The sequence below is a fragment of the Trachemys scripta genome, chromosome 1 (genome assembly GCF_013100865.1).
Source record: "Trachemys scripta elegans isolate TJP31775 chromosome 1, CAS_Tse_1.0, whole genome shotgun sequence".
In the NCBI taxonomy this organism is placed as follows: Eukaryota; Metazoa; Chordata; order Testudines; family Emydidae; genus Trachemys; species Trachemys scripta.
The window spans coordinates 240,091,488-240,112,162 of NC_048298.1; the positions used below are offsets into that span (position 1 = coordinate 240,091,488).

The following is a 20,675-nucleotide window of genomic DNA, read 5'->3' on the forward strand; positions in this document are numbered from 1 at the left end:
GATAGTCTATTCTTCCACTGAGGGTGTTCGGAATAAAAATACCCTGCCTACTAAAGGAAGAACAGAATTAGGCTGGCCTAACCTGAGTGGCCTATGCATAACTAGATATTTAGTTTGTTTGATTATCGTGACCATAAAATAAATAGTATTTTTATTCACAAAAATCGAGATTAGGATTTTTTTTTTGAAATTATCAGCCAGTGTAAGTTAAAGTACATGCACAACTATAGAAAATGTAGTACATAAACACCTAAGAATCAGTCATAAAAAAGCAAGCAAGCACATCAGTCTTTAATTGGCCAAAATAGTGTTGTATATTAGTGCGCCAAACAAGTGTAAATAAATATGTCATGGGGCCATTAGAATGAAACAAAAAATGGTGTCAATCCACAATTTATTGTATCTTTTTTTGATTTAATACTGAAAAAGCATTTAAAACTGTGTTTAAATGTTTGCACAGACATAAATAATGTTAATTAAATGATTTAAATACATTGGTCAATAAGAAAAAATAGGTTTTGTAGATTTGTGCATGTGATATGAGGAGGGTAATTTGAAACAAACCTACAAATGATCCAAACACAGCATCAAAGAACTCTGATCTTTCTGAGGTGAGAGTGTACTGTTATTTCTAAAACTTGTGACAATTATAATAATGGGGAAAAAGTACGGTATAACATTGTATCAGCCCTGATACATCAATCACGTAGGCATTCAAAATTACAGATATTTACAAGAAAAATATATATATTTAATTAAAAAGCCACTGAAAAACATGGACTTTTAGTCAGCTGCTGCACATTCTGCAAAATGAGGTAATTTAGATGAAAACAAATTAAGTTTTGTAAAGTTCAGGATCCAGGGTCTCCACACTTATAGACTGCTTCAGTTGAAAGGTCTGACTTGTTTGTATACGTTACAAGCAAAAAAAATCACTAGATCCAGTTAAATCCTGCTTTGTAGTGCTCTTGAAGCAACACTGACTAGTCAGAAGGCTTCCCAGCGTGATTTGACAACTGGTCTTTCAATAGAAAGAAACAAACAATGGTAAATTAGTTATAAATTGGTTTCATCCCAAGAAGGATCATTCATATTCTTTAACACTTTCCTAACAAGCTTTTCCAGGTCCTTGCGAGCTCTTTGCTCTTCTTCTAAAGATTTCTTCATCTTTTTGTTATCCTGTCAAACAGAGGACAAATAGTTTATGGTAACTTTTTTCAACAGCAAACTGATCTTTCCTCACCAAAATGCATGCTGCTAATTGAAGGGCAGTGAGGGTTCTTTTAAATAAAAGTCTGTTACAGATTTTGCTGCCTGATGCAGCTATTTTGTGTTATACTTATTCAATATTCAAAAGTTACTTACACAATTACTTGGTACAGTGAAACAGAAATGCCTAATGGAAACTAAAATGCTTCTCTCTCTCATACATAGTTGTTATTGGAAACAAGTCACAAATGGAAAATAGTTTTCAAGTCCCTTGAGAGAGTTTAAGCACATAAATAACTACTAAGGAATATATTTGTAATAAAATAGAAAGAGAATGAAATAAAAGAATTAGAATGAAAAAACTTGTAAGAACCACTTATGCCTTCTGGTATTTCAAACTTCTTTACACTGAAATACACACTGAAATAAGTTTCACAAACCTAAACACTACTGTAGAGCACACACAAGCTTTAATTTGCTTTACTGGGAAATCTAAATTGCTTTATTGGTCAGGACACTGATATTAACTATTATTCTTTCTGACACATGCTCTGTGACTTCACTTCCAGCTAGACAACCATCAGTCAAACAAAGAGGACTGAGGTATTATCTGAAAGACAGCTCCTCTAATTGCAGTTTCACCACTTGATTGTGAGTCCAAGTCCCAACATTTTACCCTGTGTTTGAAACTTCAACCCACAACCTTTGGGGCCATAAGTAAGGGTGCTACCAACTGAACAACGCTAATGCTTACATTATTCAACCCAGTGGAGACTGATATTGGTAGGGGCTGGGGGAAGCAACCAGAGGATACAACAAGGATTACATTAAAGCCCCCAAGAATGATGGTGCGTATCTGCTGTTTGTCATTCAGATTTGCAATCTGGACATCTCACTATATTCTCAGCATCTTTCAGATGATTATATAGTGGCAGTGAGCAGTAACTGCTTTTTTTCCCCATCTGCATCAGGTTGGGAGTGAAATCTTTTCTCTCAGACACAGACCACACTTCTATCTTTTGTCACTTCAAGATTGGACTATAAGTAGTATGCTCTACTTGGTGCTATGATCTGAAATAGCTTAGAAACCGAAGGTGGTAAGGAGGGTGGCACCCACTTCTTAAGTGGTATACCTCACCATGAGTACATGAAACCTGTGGTCTGGAATCCACATTGGCTGCCTGTGGGTTTCCAGATGAAGTTTAAATTCTTGATTCCTACCTAGTACAAAGCCCTATGTTGCCTGGGACTTGCCTAGCTTAGAGATCACCCCTCTCCCTAAGTGACATTGCCACAGTAGGGGCCTTCAAGGGAACTCCCATGGTGTGTGAGAGAGGAAAACATTAGCAGGGTGTTTTCCATGTGGGCCCCTTGACTTTGGAATTCACTCCCCCATTACTCAGAAATAGGCCAGATTTGTTAACCATTAGACTACCTAAAAAGTCCATCTATTTGGAGAGGCCTGGGGTACAGGGGTGACATCAGGTGAAGATGCAGAGTTTACTTTTGATGTTTTTGTCTTAATTTAATTGTATCTTTAATGGTCCATCAAAGGTACCTAGAGCCTGGGATAGGCATTCTTTATATGTTGAAATCAACACACACACACCCCCATTTTATTTTACACAGCAATTGTGATATTTATGGGGGCATATGGTATGTGACTATTTCATTTGTTCTGGAACAAAAATTTTGAGAGAGACAGAGAATGCAGATTCATATTTATATGTATATAATTGAATCAGCTAGGTTAAAAACCTGTTTTGTGGTACACCAGAAGGGAGATTTTATCTAATAGTCTCTAGCTCTGGAAGCGAAGATCACTTGACTAATTTACATATAGGGAAAAGGGGCTAATTTAATGGCTTTTTACCCACCTGTACATTAAGGAATGCAGATGTGCAGCAGCAGAGAACAACAGTTGGGACTTCTCAAATAGAACTGGTTCTGTGTGTTGGTTACATTTTTAACAGCTCCAGTGAAAATGTGTCTGACTAGGAGACCAGATAAATTGCACCAGGCCCTCCTAGGAAGTGGTAGCAGAAGGGCAACTATGGCTTTAAGTAAGTGCACAGGTCTGACGTAGACAGTTCTATCCATTAGAGTCTAGCAAAGATAGATTGCCAGTATTTGATTCTTGAGAATGACCAGAAAATTATAAGCATATACTTGCAATACTTTTTTTATACATCTATCTTCCTTTAGGTAGGCACAGCCAATCAAGATTTTTTAAGAACCCACAGATTTATTGTTACCCCAAACAATAAAAGACCTTGTAACCTTGAAAGTGTGGGCTGACTCGTAAGTTACAGAGAGGAGGATTGGAACAGTCCAAGGACCATGGCAGGTACACAACAGATATAAATACATCTACATGAACATTCCAGTAATACAATCAAGATCAGTGCTAACTTGGGTTATCTGCTATATAAGGAATGTGTACACAATTAAAAGCCTTGTTTCAGCAAAGGGCTAAAGCAAGTGAGTGGTCTGCTTAAGCTGTGGGTATTATTTAGTACTCAGACTGTTGTAGCAGGTTAGGGCCCCAATCACAGATCAGGGCCTCCCCAGGTCTAAACAGACTTTATTCTGTACCAGCCTTTCCGTTCTTATTAAGCTTCCATATGCCTTCTTACCTGTAGGTGAAGCACTGAAAATGTGGACCTGCACTGAAAGAAAGCACCTGCAAGTATACTTGGGTGAAATTTTGTCTGAAACTTTCTGTTTTAAATTTTTTTTTGGCCAAAAAAATTGCAGATTCAGATCGATCAAAACATTTTGCGAATTCATGTTCAATTTGCCAAATTTTGGGGGTAGAAACCTTCCCCAAAAATTCTGGGGAAAAAATAAATACATTTCCTTTTGACATTTACTAAATTAAACATTTTTATTCTAAATGGTTTTTTGTTTAGAAATTTACTTCAATTTTATTATTAAAAGGTTTAAAGCTCAATAAAGAAACCAAACATTTTGTTTCAGATCAAATCAAGTATTTTGTTTAACCTTAAATTTTTTCAACTGTTTGGATCACTGAAAATTTTGAAAAATTTTAGATTTTGGATTGACCCAAAACTAATTTTAATTTTCTTTTTATTTTTTGAATGGCCAGCAAACAAACAAACAAAAATCAGTTATTTAGACAGCTCTAGTTGCAAGTTCCATGCTAGTTTCTCAAGGGGAATTCTGCAAGATGTCTCACCTATGTGATAAAATAATATCTGAGCTAACTTGTGGCATGAATAATTTTTGAATAGCGGTCACATGACAATAAGTGAGGGAAAGTAAGGTAAAGTGGCTCTTCATCTCCTGAAATGAGAAGATATAAGAATTGATCAAAAGGAAGTGCTCAAGTACTGCGGGAGGTGGGGGGGGGGGAGAGGAGAGATAAAGGCCTAAATAGAATCAGACATATTTAAATCACTGAAGTTATTATAGTCTCAGTACCAATATCTTTGTTTTTTTTCTATTTTTCAGTTGGTAAACTTTTATAGTATTTTAAATTGCTGCCTAATATGTCACAAATTGCTGCAGTTTGAAAACAGGGCACGTTTCACTCAGTCAACTCACGGAGATAATATATCTAACTCCTTTCTCCTGGGTTTATGTTTTTGTTTTGTATTATCTTCCCTCAGTTTCTAAACTACATTTTTTTAAAATTCAACAGGGATAGAGATCTCCTTTTTTGGACTAAAAACTGAAGATTCTGAATCTAGCCCTAACCCTGCTACTGAAAAAAAACTTAATCCTACTAACTTTAATAATTATTTGCTGCAACTACAACGTACAATCTGCACACTCCCCCGCCATCCATAAGTGTTGATAAAATACAGTATGCATTATTTACCAACCTGTCTTAATTCCTGTACTTCATCCTTTAATGCATATACTGTGTCAACAAGGCTTCTAAAATAGAAGATTAAGATCTATTACAATCGTTTCATAAAGTGTAAATGGATTAACAGATTTATATATTATTAAAAGGCATTAAATACCATGCAATAAAATTCAACACATGAAAAATCATGAAGCAAAAGAGCCAGCTAGCTCCTAATACTTCCCCAACCCTTTGTGTAATGTTATACATTCAAGACAGAAACCAGCCAGGTAAACTCCTTAGAAAAAGGACCTGTCATCCTATTTGTAACATCTAGTATAATTGATGTCATTTTATTTGTGTCTGAAACACCATGCATGCCTAGTAAATTAAGTTATATACACTGTAAAATAAATAATAAATATACAGTTAGAAAGAAGCCTGCAAGTCGACACTAAAGGAAAGACTATATCATTCAGCAACAAAATGGATCAATTTTCAGCTGTAGCGTACGTCATGATTAACCAGCAAAAAAACCTCCACTATATCACTATTGCTGTTAAACCTATTGCTACAGAATAAACAGAATAAACTTCATAGCCAAGTATATCACACAAATTACTTTTGTGCAAGTGTGAAATTTACTGTTTTAAATTTAGACATTTTCTTACTTTTCTTCGATCACAGTCTGACCATTGCTTTTTGTTTCTTCTACAATAATTTTCTCTTCCTCTGGAAGCAATACTTGGGGAGCAGACTCTTTACGGGAACCTATTACAAAAAAAAAAAATTACAGAATGAATAACATGCAAACAACACCAGAGGACTTTCAAGAGATTATTGTTTCATCTTTATAATGTATGACACACTTTTATGAACCAAGTATTTGCTTTAAATTGTTTGTCTCATGAACACACAGCTATTGACTTATATCCTTTACTTCTTTAACAATGTTTTTCTGTAGACTCTGGAATTAAAAAAAAAAAAAAAAATCTGACTCATTTTTTTCATTTTTGTTGGTGGTGGAACTCCCCGGTGTTGTCAGTGGTGATGCTGTCCAGAGATCAAGGCATAGTAAAATATCTGTCTCTTTGAATTTGTAAGACTCGTATGGATTCGCCGCAGTGAGGTAAATTAGAGTATTATGTGTGTATATAAACAAATTGCAGTCAAGCCTTTAGGGCTAATTCTGAACTTATTTACAACAGTATAAATCAAGAGTAACTCCAGCAAAGCCAATAGAGAGAAGCAGTGACAGTGAGATCAAATGTTGAAATTGCAGTTTCAGGGCACAAATGAAATCAATCACACAGGAGTGGGAGTAGCAAGAAAAAATAAAAAGATTTGAAATTTTTTTTCCAGAAAACAAGCTATTCTTTATACATCTGAGAAGTTTACAAATAACATCATATATATATAAATAAATAAAAGATGGTGCTTTTTACTCATATAAATTACCAAATTACATTATTAAAATCATTATACAAAGTACACAGTTAAAAAAAATATAAAAACCGTAAACTATAAGAGAAAAAATGATTTCACAACAATCTCAAAACACATCTCCTCCAGCACCATTTTACCATGAACATTTTTATTATCATTCCAAAATGATGTATCTCTAAGATAATTAGTGTAAATTGTGAAACAGGTGGCTCTGAACAGTTTGAAGGCATGTGTCTTTCACGAAGCAAACTGTTCTAGAAATGATAGTTAATTAGGCTGCAACAAATTACTAGCATTTTTCAAAAAGGTTTGTAAATAAAATGCTTCCTAAGCATTTGTTTAGAACTACATGTTTAGTTAAATAAAGCTGATAAAGCTTTGGAGCTGTTGTATATTTACCCAAAATGTCAACTATGAAATTACAGACAATGCCCACTCATTTACCAGTTTATTATCATGGTCTTCCTCTAACCAGGAATGTATTAATTTTAGCATGATTTCAGTTTACACCCAATAAATGTGTATTATGGGGAGCACTTCTGTTAGTGGAAATTTGTTCATTCTTGATGACCAGCTGCTTCATTATAATGTTGCCTTTGCTTCACAGATGGTAACAAAATGCTGTAATCTCTAAACACAGGGCAAATCATGTTGAAGAACGTGAGCCCAATGAAAGACATTAACTATCAAACCACTGCTGTCATATGTTCTGAGGACAAATAAGCCAACAGGAGAAAAATAGACCCCTGCTTAGTGATACAGAAAAGCTCAAACTACTTTTCAGTAAATGATGGCAATCAGTTAAATCAGTGGGAACAGTCCTTCGGCAGGCACTGAGGATCTAACAGTAGATTCACATCTCTATACAATAACGATCATGAGGAAAGGATCTGAGAGCAGAATCTGGTCCTAAACAACCGTAAATCCTATATAATAAAAAAGGGTCAAATACTGTTTTAAAATGAACTCATGCTGTTGTACAATGAGAAAAATCATAATTTTGCAAGGAAGGAGTGACTTGAAACATAGGCACAGCAGAGCTCTGCGTATGTGGTGAAAGAAATTTCTGTACTGGCATTGTCCATCATAATTTTGACTGACGCAAAAATTATTTGTCTTGTGCTTATCAACAACTAATAAGCTGGGGAACTGCCTGAGGTAGGTCGGGCTAATTGTGATATGTCAGGCTATTGTGGAGCAATGAGATAAAAATAATTTTAAGAGGTTAGACTAATGATCTAGCAGCATCGGAGTTTGGGTCTGAATGTCAGTTTTGAGCACCCCAAGGCAGCAGGGGCAGAGGGTGGTGTTTACTTGGGAAAGAGAAATGTCTTGTATTTGTCTCCTGTGGCTCCCTTTACTCAGTTGAAGGAATGAAGCATTTATCTCTAGACAGAGCTGCATCCAAGTCTCTCTGCTGGAAATAAGGACACAGTGATATCGGGCCTTTGGAGGGGTGGGGATGGCATGGGGAGAAAGACAGCTAAAACTAGAAAATGTTATAACTATAAAGCTATTTCACAAATACCACATTTAATCTATGTATAATCTACACACACAATATATATATATATATATTCATCACAGATAACCATATGTGTACATTAAAACTGAAACAGACCGCATAGAAAATATCTTGTGACACTGGGGTGTAGAATACTGAAGTAAAATTTAAATCACATTTTATAAAAAAGAAAATGTTCACAGTAATAAACACTGTACACACACACAAACGCACACGCATATATCAGTTATGAGAAATATAAACTATACCCATGTCACTGGTCTTTTGTGGGCCAGAGTGTATAATGATGATGAAGTCAGAACATCGAGAGCTTCATTGGCATTCTTATTGCATTGATAAGCTTCCTAATGTTGTAATTGCTTTTTATTGTTGCCACCATGCGGCTCTCTCTGCTCTGGCCTCAGATAGCTGTGTTTATCTTGTTCCCATGAAAAAAATGTAATTTTGTATTTCAGCCTGTCATATTCTATTTGCACTTCACAAACACCTGCTGATAGAATATTAATAGAGGTATGAAGAAACAAAAATAGCATTTTTCAACCTGTACTAAAAACGTTTTAGTAGGGCGACTTATACAGTATTTGCAGAAAGTACAGATTTGATGCGATAACCTACAATAGAAAAATGCAAATCTCTATTAAACTATTTTATTGCCCTGATGATTCTTTTCTATACCACCTGTTATTTTAAAAGAGAAACCATATTGACTTTGCTATATTTACTTGTAAATTTGCATTTGAAATAAGTTTTCATCTCAACCAGAAAATCTAACTTTGTTAATGGAGGGTGTGTGGCTAAATCTCCCGAAGGTCTTTGAAAATCTCAAAGGCCAAGAGTGAATAAATCCTCAACCCCTCTCCAGACTCTTTTCAGGTGACCTCCTTGCAAGCTATGGCATAGGGGGCATGCCTATGGAGTGGGGCTGGGGGCAGGAGGGGTGTGTTGGGTGAGGTTGGGTTGAAGCATGCAGTATTGTAAAGACGCAGCAGTGCTGCACCTATATGGCAGACCCAGGAGGCCTGTTCAAATTACACCTCTTAGAGGCACAACAAAGAATCTCACCCTAAGTCTTTTAAACTTTAAAGACGGAATCTCCAACAGCAGTAACCTGTTATTTTCATTCTTTAAAACACAGTAATAACTGGGACCTTCCCAGCAAAAACGTTTGTATAAAACTGCATGTGTGAATAGTCCCATTGAAGTCAACAGGACTTCTCAAGTAAGTACAATTACACACTTGCACTCTGCCAGATTGGGACATTTATAAATAAAACACCTTCATGACGACATACTGGCCTGGTGTAAACTGAAAACCATTACAATGCAATATATACATAAAACAAACCCGCTGAAATCTCAAAAAGAGCTCAATGCAAACTGGCGTGGTGTAATATAAAAATGTTGACCAAAAACCATGAGTTGTAGATGAGGGCAAAAGAGGTCATAATGAAAAACAAACAAACAAAAATCCCATCTTTGAAATAATTTTAAAAATTCCTAATTATTTTTAGAAATGGGGAGGGAGGTAAGTGAAACAGATGTTGGGGAGGGTGGGGAGGTGAGGCAATCCAGCAGCAGACCATAACTGCCTGCTGACCTGAGATGAGATTACTGATATTCCTAAAAGGACAGTAGTTTCATAGTCAGATATACATCCAGACAAAGATCTACAACATAGCCAGGCCTACGCTATTTCGGTTCTTAAAGCTCCAAAATACCAATTTAAATAAAGAAAATCAATCCAAACATTATTAGGCACCCATTGCAAAAGTGCAGGAAACTTGTAATATTACTCCTGGGGGAATTCTGCACCACAGCATGTGCGCAGAATTCATGTCCCCCGCAGATTTCTTTGCTTCCCCGCAGAAAAATGAGTTTCTGACAGGGAAGCAAAGAGACGCTGCAAGAGTAGTCAGGCACCATTCCCTAGTTGCATAGGTACAACATTTCAGGCACCCAAAGCAGAAGTAAATCACTGCAGGACTGGGGACAACCCAGCCAGTGGCTCCTACCCTGAACTGGAATCAGCTGCTAGTCCCAGCTGAGCTGGAGGTAGGAGAGGGTGGGACTTCCTCTTCCCTTGCAAGGAGTAGCTGGGGCTCTATCAGACCCACCCCCCAGAAACTCCCCCAGCTGCAGGAAGCTCAGCATCCTCCCCTGCTTCCTGCCCCCATTGCTCCTCAGCTGTGGGGGAGGAGGGATCACTGTACGGGGAGCTGCTCTCCAATCCGCCCAACCCCCATGCATCCGGATGTTCCATACCTAGACACTCCCACCAAGCCTCACCCCGCATACCCAGAACCCCCCTATCCCTCCATACCCTAGCCCCACTCCATTGAACCTCAACCCTTGCATCTGGAGCCCCCTGTACCCAGACCATCCCCCCACTAAGTTCCCTGCACTCAAACTCCCACCCTGACTTGCCCCACCCCCCTGCATCACCCTGAGCCCCCACACCACTGACCCCCAATTAACTGCACCTAGATCTCCACTCCACCAAGCCCCACTCCCCCAGCATCCAGACCCCCATACTGAGACCCCCCACACCCATATCCCTCCACTGAGCACCAAACACTTTCACCCGGAAGCCACTGCAGAGTCCCATTGCCTCTGCACTTGGAACCCCGCTCCCCCACAAACAAGCCTCTGTGCATCCAGATCCCCCCACACCTAGATCCCCCACTGCGCTGCCTGCACCCTGATTGCCCCGCACAGAATCCTCTCACCCCACAATGAGCCCCTCCACACTTGGATCCTGCCTGGTTGAGCCTGTGTGTTCCACACTTGGTGCGCCTGGTGCACAGGGCCAGGGCCCCAGGGTGTTTCTGGGGCAGGCCCAGGCCTCGTACTGTGTCAGGGTCAGATGCAGCCTAACCACTGAGTCAGTGTCTCCGGGGTGGGTGGTGGGGATGTTGCAGGGTGATCTCCCACCTTTGTGCAGCCGGTGGCCTGTGCTCCCCACTGCCATGCTGGAACCTCTGCAATTATTTATTAACAAATAAAAATTGTAGAATTTTGCAGAATTTTAAAATATTGTGCACAGAACTTTTAATATTTTGGGACAGAATGCCCTCAGGAGTATAATAAAACATGTTATTGCATTCTGAACAAGTTGTATATAGTGTATACAGTATATAGCTACTCTACCCTTCCTGTGAACGAATTACAATTAAGGTGCATGTCATGATGGCATGTTTTACTATTGAGATGATTGTCACAAAATAAAATTAGAGCATACATGATGCAAAACTGTACAACTGAAAAAAGCCCAACACTGCCTGACACAGAAAATGCTAAGTTGAAAGTTATGCCAGGTTTATGAACTCAATTCACTACGTCCAAACACACACAACCTCTATCAACAAGCAGAGACACAAGCTTCTACCCAGCAGTAAGACTTCTGTTTTCCCAGGGCTGAGGATGAAGCAGCTCTGATGTTTCCTTCTAGCAATATCCTCCAAGATACAGGTTCAACTTCTAGAATCCACAAGGTAAGAGAAGTACATCTGTACATCAGCTCATTCATGGTACTCTATGCAATAGTAAGAGACTTCAGATGCACACTCTGTTAACATGGGAAAGGAAGATACCTATTTGCAAAATGCACATATCAGATTCCCTCAGTGATCACAGTGCTTTTAGTCACCACTGACTGACATCTAGGCATGGATTATTCACATGGAAGGGCAGTTTAAGACACATCTGGAACATTCATCAAGCCTATGGCCACTTATATTAAGAGCCGCTGAGACATTCACATGACAAAAATGGCCAGTTGATCTCACTCTAAAACCAGCAGGACAAGACTCATGAGCATTTAGCACATCTCCAAAGGAAAGCCAGAATGCAGACTGGAATTCACCGAAGTTCTCCCTGGCGTCCAACTGCACCTATTGTTAATGTGATTAGGATGGACTACAAAATGACACATGCAAGAACACATTGATATATGATGCAGCTCCACTGCCGCGGAGATGTGTCTGACGGTTGGTTTTGAATCTGACATTAGGCACACTATATGAGGGGGTCTGGATAAGTGCAAACATAACGAATTATATTTTAAAAGGAAAGTGCAAGGTTGAAAATAAAAGGTAAACTTTTGTAATAACCACACATTAGGCCTTTTCCTAGACTCAGTCCTTGGACTGGTTTAACTAAAGTTGTTTTTAAAAAAAACTATTAAGAGACAAATACTCTATATACACTATACTTTAACAGCTGTTAATTTACAATAATAGTATAAATTGGGAGTATCATTGATGACTGGACTGAACAATTTGTACAGATTTCATTCTGTCTTTAGCTTTTCATATTTTCAAAGGCAAAAAAAAAAGTGGTGAGGGCACAGACTTACACTGATCTAAATCTTTTGTAACTGTACAATTTTCATATTAATGCCAGACATTCTTGTTTTCTACATCTCTTTCTACAAAATCTGATTTTTAATAGAATGGAAAATCATTTTCTATTCTAAGAAATTCTTTTAAAAATATCTACTAATAGGATTGCTGGGCTTGAGTTTCAAGGTCTAGTTAATAGGGCTGTCGATTAATTTAACTCAGCGATTAACTCAAAACAAATTTATTGCAATTAAAAAAATTAATCACAGTTTTCATTGCACTGTTAGTACTGATTGTTGTTACCTGTTCTTGAATATTCCATTATTTCACAACATCCAAGAAACGCTCTACACATGTTTCAGCCTAATGTCTCTCTTCAGGATGCATTACTGTTAAAGCAAATGATTGCAGTGTCCATCCAGTATCAATCAGGTGTGCCGTGACTCCAAGATAGCTGTGATTGCTCAAGGATGTCCAGTGATCACCAGTCAAAGCAACAGCTAGGGCATTTTTCAGAAGCTCCAACTTTGTGGTCTTCTCATTGTAATACAGGTCATGTATTCATGATGGAATGGCTCCTTGGGAGGGCAAGGTGTATGACTGATTGGAAGATGCAATTTGAGTAACATCTCTCAGCTCTCTGTTGTTTACAACGTTGGGTGGTCTGCAGTTCATAGCTATCCGCTTTGCGATTGCATTGGTTAAGCTGTTCTACTTTCAGGATCGCTACAAGCCCTGGATCAAACTCTAAGTGTACTCTGTTATGGCTGATGGGATTCATTTGCTGTTGCTATGTTATCTGTAGCACAAGATGTGGAGGCGAAAGAATGTTTAGCGTGTAGGTGGTACTGCAGACTTGAAATACTTCGATGGTATTGGAACTTACCCCTGCAATAGCTACATATAACCATCTTTTTATCCCGTGCAATCAAAACTGTGATTAATCTTATTTTTTTAAATCTCTTGATAGCCCTACTTATCAAGCTCAGTCTTGAAATAAGTAAGTTTTTTTCCCCCCATTACTCCCCTTGGAGGGCTGTTCCAGAACTTCACTTCTCTGACGGTTAGATACTTTCATCTAACTTCAAGCATAAACTTGTTGATGGCTAGTTTATATCCATTTGTTCTTGTACAACCACTGGCCCTTAACTTAAATAGCACATCTATCTCTCTGATGTATTTATATGGAGTTATCATACTGCCCCTCAGCCTTCATTTGGTTAGGCTAACCCAGCCAAAGTCCTTAAGTCTCCTCTTGTAAGGTAGTTTCTCCATTCCTCTGATCATCCTAGCATCCCTTCTCTGAACCTGTTCCAGTTTGAAGTCATCTTTGTTAAACATGGGAGACCAGAATTGCATCCAGTATTCCAGATGAGGTCTCACCAGAGCCTGGTACAATGGTAATAACCCTTCCCTGGCTCTATTGGAAATACTTTGCCTGATGCATGATAGGACTGAATTAGCCTTTTTCACAGCTGCATCACATTGTCAGCTCATAGTCATCAACTGAAACACTCCTCCGTCACTTCCAACTGATAAGTCCCCATGACCTTTCACTTTGCATTAGGCCTGTCAATTAAGGATTAATTCACAGCATGATTAAGGCGTAATTTTTTTTAATCCGTTAATTGGACTTCAGAGTCAGCGGGGCCGAAGGCCCGCACCCCGAGGGGGGCCGAAGGCTTGTGCCCTAAAAGGTTGAATGTACGGGATCACAATTTTTTTTCTAGTGGGTTGGGTCATGATTTTTTTTAAGTCCAACTGGGGTCACCAGCATAAAAAGTTTGAGAGACACTGCTCTAAAGTTTTACATTGTTTTATTTTTGAGTGCAGTTATGTTAAAAAAAAAAATCTACATTTGTACGTTACACTTTCACGATAAAGAGCTTGAACTACAGTACTTGTATGAGGTGAATTGAAATACTCTCTTATCTTTTCACAGTGCAAATATTTGTAATAAAAAATAATATAAAGTGAGCTGTAACTTGGTATTGTGTTGTAATTGAAATCAATATATTTGAAAATGTAGAAAACATCCAAATATTTAAATAAATTATAGTCTATTATTGTTTAGCAGTGTGATTAAAACTGCGATTAATCGCAATTCATTTTTTTAATCGCTTGACAGCCCTACTAGTTAGATATCTAACTGGCCATTTGCATGTACACTTGTGGTATATTCACGTGCAAATTAGACCAGTGCACACTTTAAATGTTCAACTTTTCATTGCATTATTCACATTCTAATCACTAACACCGATGGATATTGCTGTCAAATCAGGTACCCAGTTGCCCATTGAACAAACTTTACAGAGTGTTCTACTGTGAAGAATCTGTTAGCGCTAACAAATCTAAAAAAGAGTGAGCTGCAGTCTGTACTTTTCTTGTGCATCAACTGAATTGTTAACCAGGTTCCAACTGCAGAGCTAAATTTTCCCCTAAGTCTAACGTATCAAATACCATTGAGAACTACTAGGTTGCCATAAGCCTAAGCACAAAGGGGCTGCACAGATGTAGCTATTAGCTAAAGACAGAATCTGACATGAAGAAACTTTGTTGCTGGTGGTTATGCATCAGTAGGAAAGAACCTAGCATGACTTTCCGATCACAGGTTGAGTTTGTAGGGCTGGGAACTAAAAACCCATCATTTTATTTGTATGCCAATATGTCAAATTCAGTCATTTTTTGGAGGAGAACCAATTTTAAAGAGTTTATAGGCACAAGTAAATCTTTGGGAAAAAACAACAGGACACACAGCTGGTATATATGAATGGAGTAATACTAAATAAGGGGCTTTCTACTTTTGGAATAATGACAGTATGAAGAGCCCTAAGAAAAAATTTCAAAGCATATACAAAGAGTACTTACTTTAGATACAGAATTTCCCACATTTCCCTAATTGATACAGATGTTCATCAGAAAAGATTATGCTCACCATTCATTTAGATGGCTGTAGGGCTAGAAAAGAATTGCTACATTAGTAGCAAAACTTTAAGACCACAGATATATGCACTAATTTGTACTTGTGTACCAGGCCCTCTACATATTTTATTCAATCTTTTTTAAACTGATCCAATTTTCTCCTGAGCAACTGCCTAGCCTGTTTTCAATTTACGTTTTCTCATATTAAGGGGGGAAACACTACTTCCCCATAAATAGAAATGGGAAACATGTTCTGTAGATGACAATATCTCTAGAGATGGAAAGTTTTAAAAGAAGAAGAAAAAATCATCAGGACACAGAATAACTTGTACTATGATGGATTACATTAGAATGTCTAGATTACATCACACACAAATCATACATGAACACCTTCACTAAAGCAGGTTGGTTCTCTTATTTTAGCATTTGGCTTTCATTTTAATATGCTACTTTCAGAAAAGCCAAACAACAAATGTGAAATTGCGAGTTATGCTGTCCTTTCCCCTGTATAATGATTAAATATTAGTCACAGGCTAGCAAATGCAAAATTTATTTCAACTGTACATAACAGATGTCCTTTTTTTTTTTATAAAACAAAACACTTAATTGCTATATGCAACCACAAACAATAATAGGCATACTGTACAATACAATGCAACATTTAGATATACATCCAGTTTGTATTTTCAAAAGTCAGTCATCTACTAAAGATGGCTTTTCCCATTCACAAATGAAATGCACAATATATAGATCTGTCAATGTTTTACGTCACTATATACACATTACTGTGTTTTGGCAAGATTATGCAAAAAACACAATTAATATAGCTTGGTGTCAATTTTTGTTAAATACTCATTTAATGGAAACACCATTTAAGCCACATGAAAAGGAGCTGACAGTGGCTTAAACCTACCTTCTAATTCAGATTCTGCATTCTTTCAGTATAATACTAACTGTACACATATATTTTACAGAATTGCATAAACATAAGGTACTATTATTAGCATGACTAAAGTTCCACAAAAATAGAAACACTGAACCTTTGGACTGAATACCATCATTTCCACACTGGTATTTTTTAAACTTCTTGCATTAATACTTCTGATTAGTTGACAATAGCTAGTGATCTGTAACATGGAAAACGCAGACAATGATTTTTAATTCTGCAGTGATGTTGGCACTGAAGATCATCATCATAAAATAACATCATTCCGATGACAGTTAATGATTTAACTGCTACAATAATTAATGGTGGCAAACTGTCAAAGCTTTGGTGCATACAAAGTCAATAAAATCTTCAGATCTGGGAAACAAAAGCATTATTTTGTGTGATAAAGGAAAGTTTAAGTGCAGCAGCTATTTCAAAAACTCATAATATTTACAAGTACATAATATATGTAACATAGTAGTAGTATGTGAATGAACAGGCATTTAACCAGTGCAGAAAACATCAATATTATTCCACCAGAACACTACGGCTCAAAAAAAAGAAAATCAGGGGAAAAAATGATCCATGCTTTCAGCATTATAAATAGGAAGTGAATCCTCTATGTGACTTTTAAAATAAAAATGAAAGCTAAGTGGTTTACAGAGGTATTGTCTGATATAGCATGGAGTACATACACCATATATTTGTTCCCTCAGGAATTTTTCCTAGTTAAAATTAGATACAGTGCATACAAGGACCTTGTCGCCACAAAGGGTCAATAAAATGACTAGTACAATAATAAACCCCTGAAATTTCTTTCTGATAAGCATCTCAATTTTCATTATCTAGAGTAACAAGTAGGTTATCAAACACTTAAAACTGATAGTGAAGTTTTGGATATGAACTGCTTCTAATACAGCTTGTCCATTTTGACATCGTTGTGGGATTGTTCATGTGTAACCATTGGTTTCCTGCTTAAATCACTTGCAGGAGTTTACTATTGCCTTAGGACTTGTAAACAGTGTGATCAAATTCCCAGGCAGCAACAATTGCACCTATCTTAATTTGTTCATATAGTGATATCAGAACACTGAGCACTGTACATGTTTGAAATAAAAAATACAGCATCCTGGAATCTTAAGGAAAGCAAAAAAAATGTTATCTCCCTTTTAGGATGCGGCTCTTTTCTTAATGTTAATAAGCATTTAGAATACAGAAAGGTTTCATTTCAATTCCAATTATGTTATCCACAATACAGAACACAACTTTCCCCCACCAACGTCCCAGGTGCAGAATATATATTGTATCACATTCGGAACTGAATATATAATGTGTCAAATTCAGTTCTGTGCAAAGCTAAAGTTACTCTGAATGAAGAGCTGGTTGCTGAAAACCAATGTGCTTAGGAGAGCAATTACAAAACACAATAAATACATGTCTCAGATGTATCCAAACTGTGAAAACCAAAGCCAGACATTCTGCTTTTAAGGACTTCCTACAACCCATTTTGACCACAGTTATACCAACAGTTTCAGATGCTGAACACTCAAGCTTTCATAATGGGAACCTTTCTGAATGTTTTTTTTCAGATTGGATTTTGTGATTTTCATAGAGAAGGACCGATGCTTTATTGATAGTTGTGCATTTTACTAGGCAGATCAGCATCTAAAACCTGGAACCTTCCACACTACTACCTGCAGTAAAGTGACAGTATGACTACTGGTAGCATGAAGTATACACTGCATTTAACAACACAGACTTCCAGGTCTTTAAGACAACTGCTTAACTTGAGAAAAACGTATGATTCTTCATCCATGTCTAAGCAATGAAAAAAAAAGACAGCAATATAAACATTTTCATAGATTATCAAACACTCTGCCATACAGATTGCCCAGATAAAGGAGTATCTGAATAATTTTACAGTTCTTGTACTGCATATTTTAAAAATTATTTTCTCTTGTTCTCCCTGCTTTATACCTTGTGTTTATAATACATAGAAAATTAGACCACTATAAGGCTAAAGTAGTTCCATATTGCTGGCACTTAGCTCACAAACCAGTATGGTTTCAGTACAAAATACAAAAACGTGCTGTATCGGGGTGGGGAAAAAAAAGGAATTGTTGCTACACTGACCAAGTCAAAAAACAGACTATTCAGAGCTACAAATCAATGGCTGTCACTTTTAAAAAACCCTAAAGGTATAATATCCTTAGCAGGATATACACTCTCGATTTAGAATGACTTAATTGTATGTGTATTAAATTGGCAATAGAGCCTCCCACGAGGTACAATTGAAATATCAGAAACGCTCTCAAAAGTTGTTAAAATATCACATTGAAGAGACAAGGAACAGCAAGAAAACATCTAAGAAAAGCAGGCTGTGATACAACAAGCATTTGTTAAGAAAAGCTCAGAAGTGCATTAGTTCTGGTGAGAGATATATGAGCAACAGCTCTTACGAGATGTAGACCCCATTCTGTAACTATGGGCTGTCCATATACTGTCATAGTCAGAGTCTTCTGAGAGGTCTGAAGGCTCCAAACGAGAAAGGCTACTGCGACGACCCAAGGAGTCTAGACTTGATTGGTCATCATCAGCCAAGACGTGATTATGCATCAGGTCAGTGCCTTGCCATGCTAAGGATGTACGGGTGAAATGAAATGGTGGATGTGGATAGGCAGAGGTGGGATGAGGAGGGGAACGTAAGGAATAGCCACAACCAAAACACATGAAAACAAAAGCAAAAGGTGATGGGAAGAGAAGGAAAAGAGAAAATATTGTTAAAAAGGCAGCAAAGCTTTATATTCTTATTTTTGGTTGGGTTTGATGTAAAAATTACACTTGGCATGTAATAACTTTTGAACTGTCACAATCTAATTTTTGAATTTGTTTTAAATTTTGAGCAGTTTTATTGAAAATATATGTCCTAACCTGAGTACCCCTGATTCTTTGATTATTATTATGAACAGGGCAGTCAACTCTAGTTGACAGAGAAATTTGAAAGGGAGGAGCACTATATTAACCCACAGCTACAACTTAGCTATAACAAATCAACTGGAAATCTTTTTACAAAATGCAAAGTTGATAGGACTAATCAAACATTGCAAGCCACAGTAGTTATCTCAAATCAACTCCAAAATACTTTAGAATATTTTAGACGTACTGTACTATTTCCAGTTACCTCCCTGCCAAGACTAGCTATTCACAGTAGTCATTTTCATGACTGTGTCTAAACTTACCTTCTCGATATAATCACTGTAAAATGTTTAGGGTGAACAAAGGGGTATAAAAATGCTTTCTCTCTTCTATTTCTATTTTGAAGCTGGGTTTTTGCTTATGAAAGATAAATGCCTGGAAATATTCGGAAACTGAAACTGTAGGTAGCCATATTGTGAGCTACTACACACGTGTTACTAATGATGTTAAACCCTTATCTAGAGAACTAACCTATTTTTCTGAGAGCAAGAAGGAATGCACAGCAAAAGACCAGATTTATAAAAAGGGAAAGCCCCACCCTTCATTCTCTTCTCTTCATTTCTATTGCCCCATAATCTCTCCAGATTTAAAAAAAACCAAAACTTTTTCCCCAAGTAGTAACAAAAAGCTGCTGTCCTACCTCTGATGTCACTGCCTTCCAATCCACTGGTGCCCTAGCCGTGCTGAATTTGCACTTCCAAAAGCAGCACCTCCTGGATGCCAGACAGAAGGTGCTACTAGCAGAATTGCCAAATCAGCGCTGTGAGGGACAGGCAGAATGTGAACACAGAGGTAAGAAAGGGGTACAAAAAGAATGTGAAAATTTTAATAAAGTGTCTGGTAATTTTTGAAATGCACCATTACTCTTACAGAAGCAATCCCAACACCAAATGGAGTTTTTCCACCTCTGATGGAAAGCTAAACATGGAATGGTAGAAAACCTAAAATTTTAATGCCAATACCCATCCTTTACAAGAGAAGAGGTCGTGCATGTAACTGATACTTCAGTTGTTTCTTAGTGCCGTTAAATGCAAATAAAAGCTGTTGATTTTTGATGTATGTAATGATATCTACTGCACTATGTATATTTCTTAAATATACATAGGAAGGGAAAAATAGGGGGGGGGAAGCAAAAATATACTTTGCATCAGTTGTATGTGTTTCTGTGTACACACACAACTGCATAATTAAAAATTAAATGTTTCACAAACCATTTCTTGTCAGATTATCTTTGAAAAATGATCAGCACCAACTAAGCACAGTTGTGACATTTAAAATAGCAATAATTTAATTTAGCCTTATTTTGTTCCATAATTTATCTTTAGAATTTTAAACAGTAAACTTGTTTCTTTCATTTTTACCAGGTAAGCCACAATAAAACAGAATGATCATAGGGCTAAAATCAAATTTGTGGAAACCGAAACCAGTCCAAAACAGGGATGAGCTAATAAATTACTTCAATTTTATCACCTTGAAGACTTAGAACTTGATAAAGTGGATCACAAAGACAGAGCT

At 37.2% G+C, this 20,675-nt stretch overlaps 1 protein-coding gene across 8 annotated transcripts in view; it reads right to left on the reverse strand.

Annotated features, from left to right (window-relative positions):
• Positions 1-377: 377 nt before the first annotated feature.
• Positions 378-20,675, reverse strand: part of ARHGEF7 (Rho guanine nucleotide exchange factor 7) — a 202,310-nt gene continuing 182,012 nt past the window's right edge. For 3 of the 8 annotated variants that reach the window (XM_034758151.1, XM_034758149.1, XM_034758147.1), the window contains 3 exons: positions 5,695-5,794; positions 5,058-5,112; positions 1,186-3,315 (listed from right to left, as the gene is read on the reverse strand). In XM_034758151.1, the coding sequence (XP_034614042.1) occupies positions 3,094-3,315; positions 5,058-5,112; positions 5,695-5,794 (377 nt within the window). In that variant the 3' untranslated portion in view covers positions 1,186-3,093. The other 5 variants (XM_034758145.1, XM_034758153.1, XM_034758146.1 and 2 more) reach the window with 4 other exon arrangements.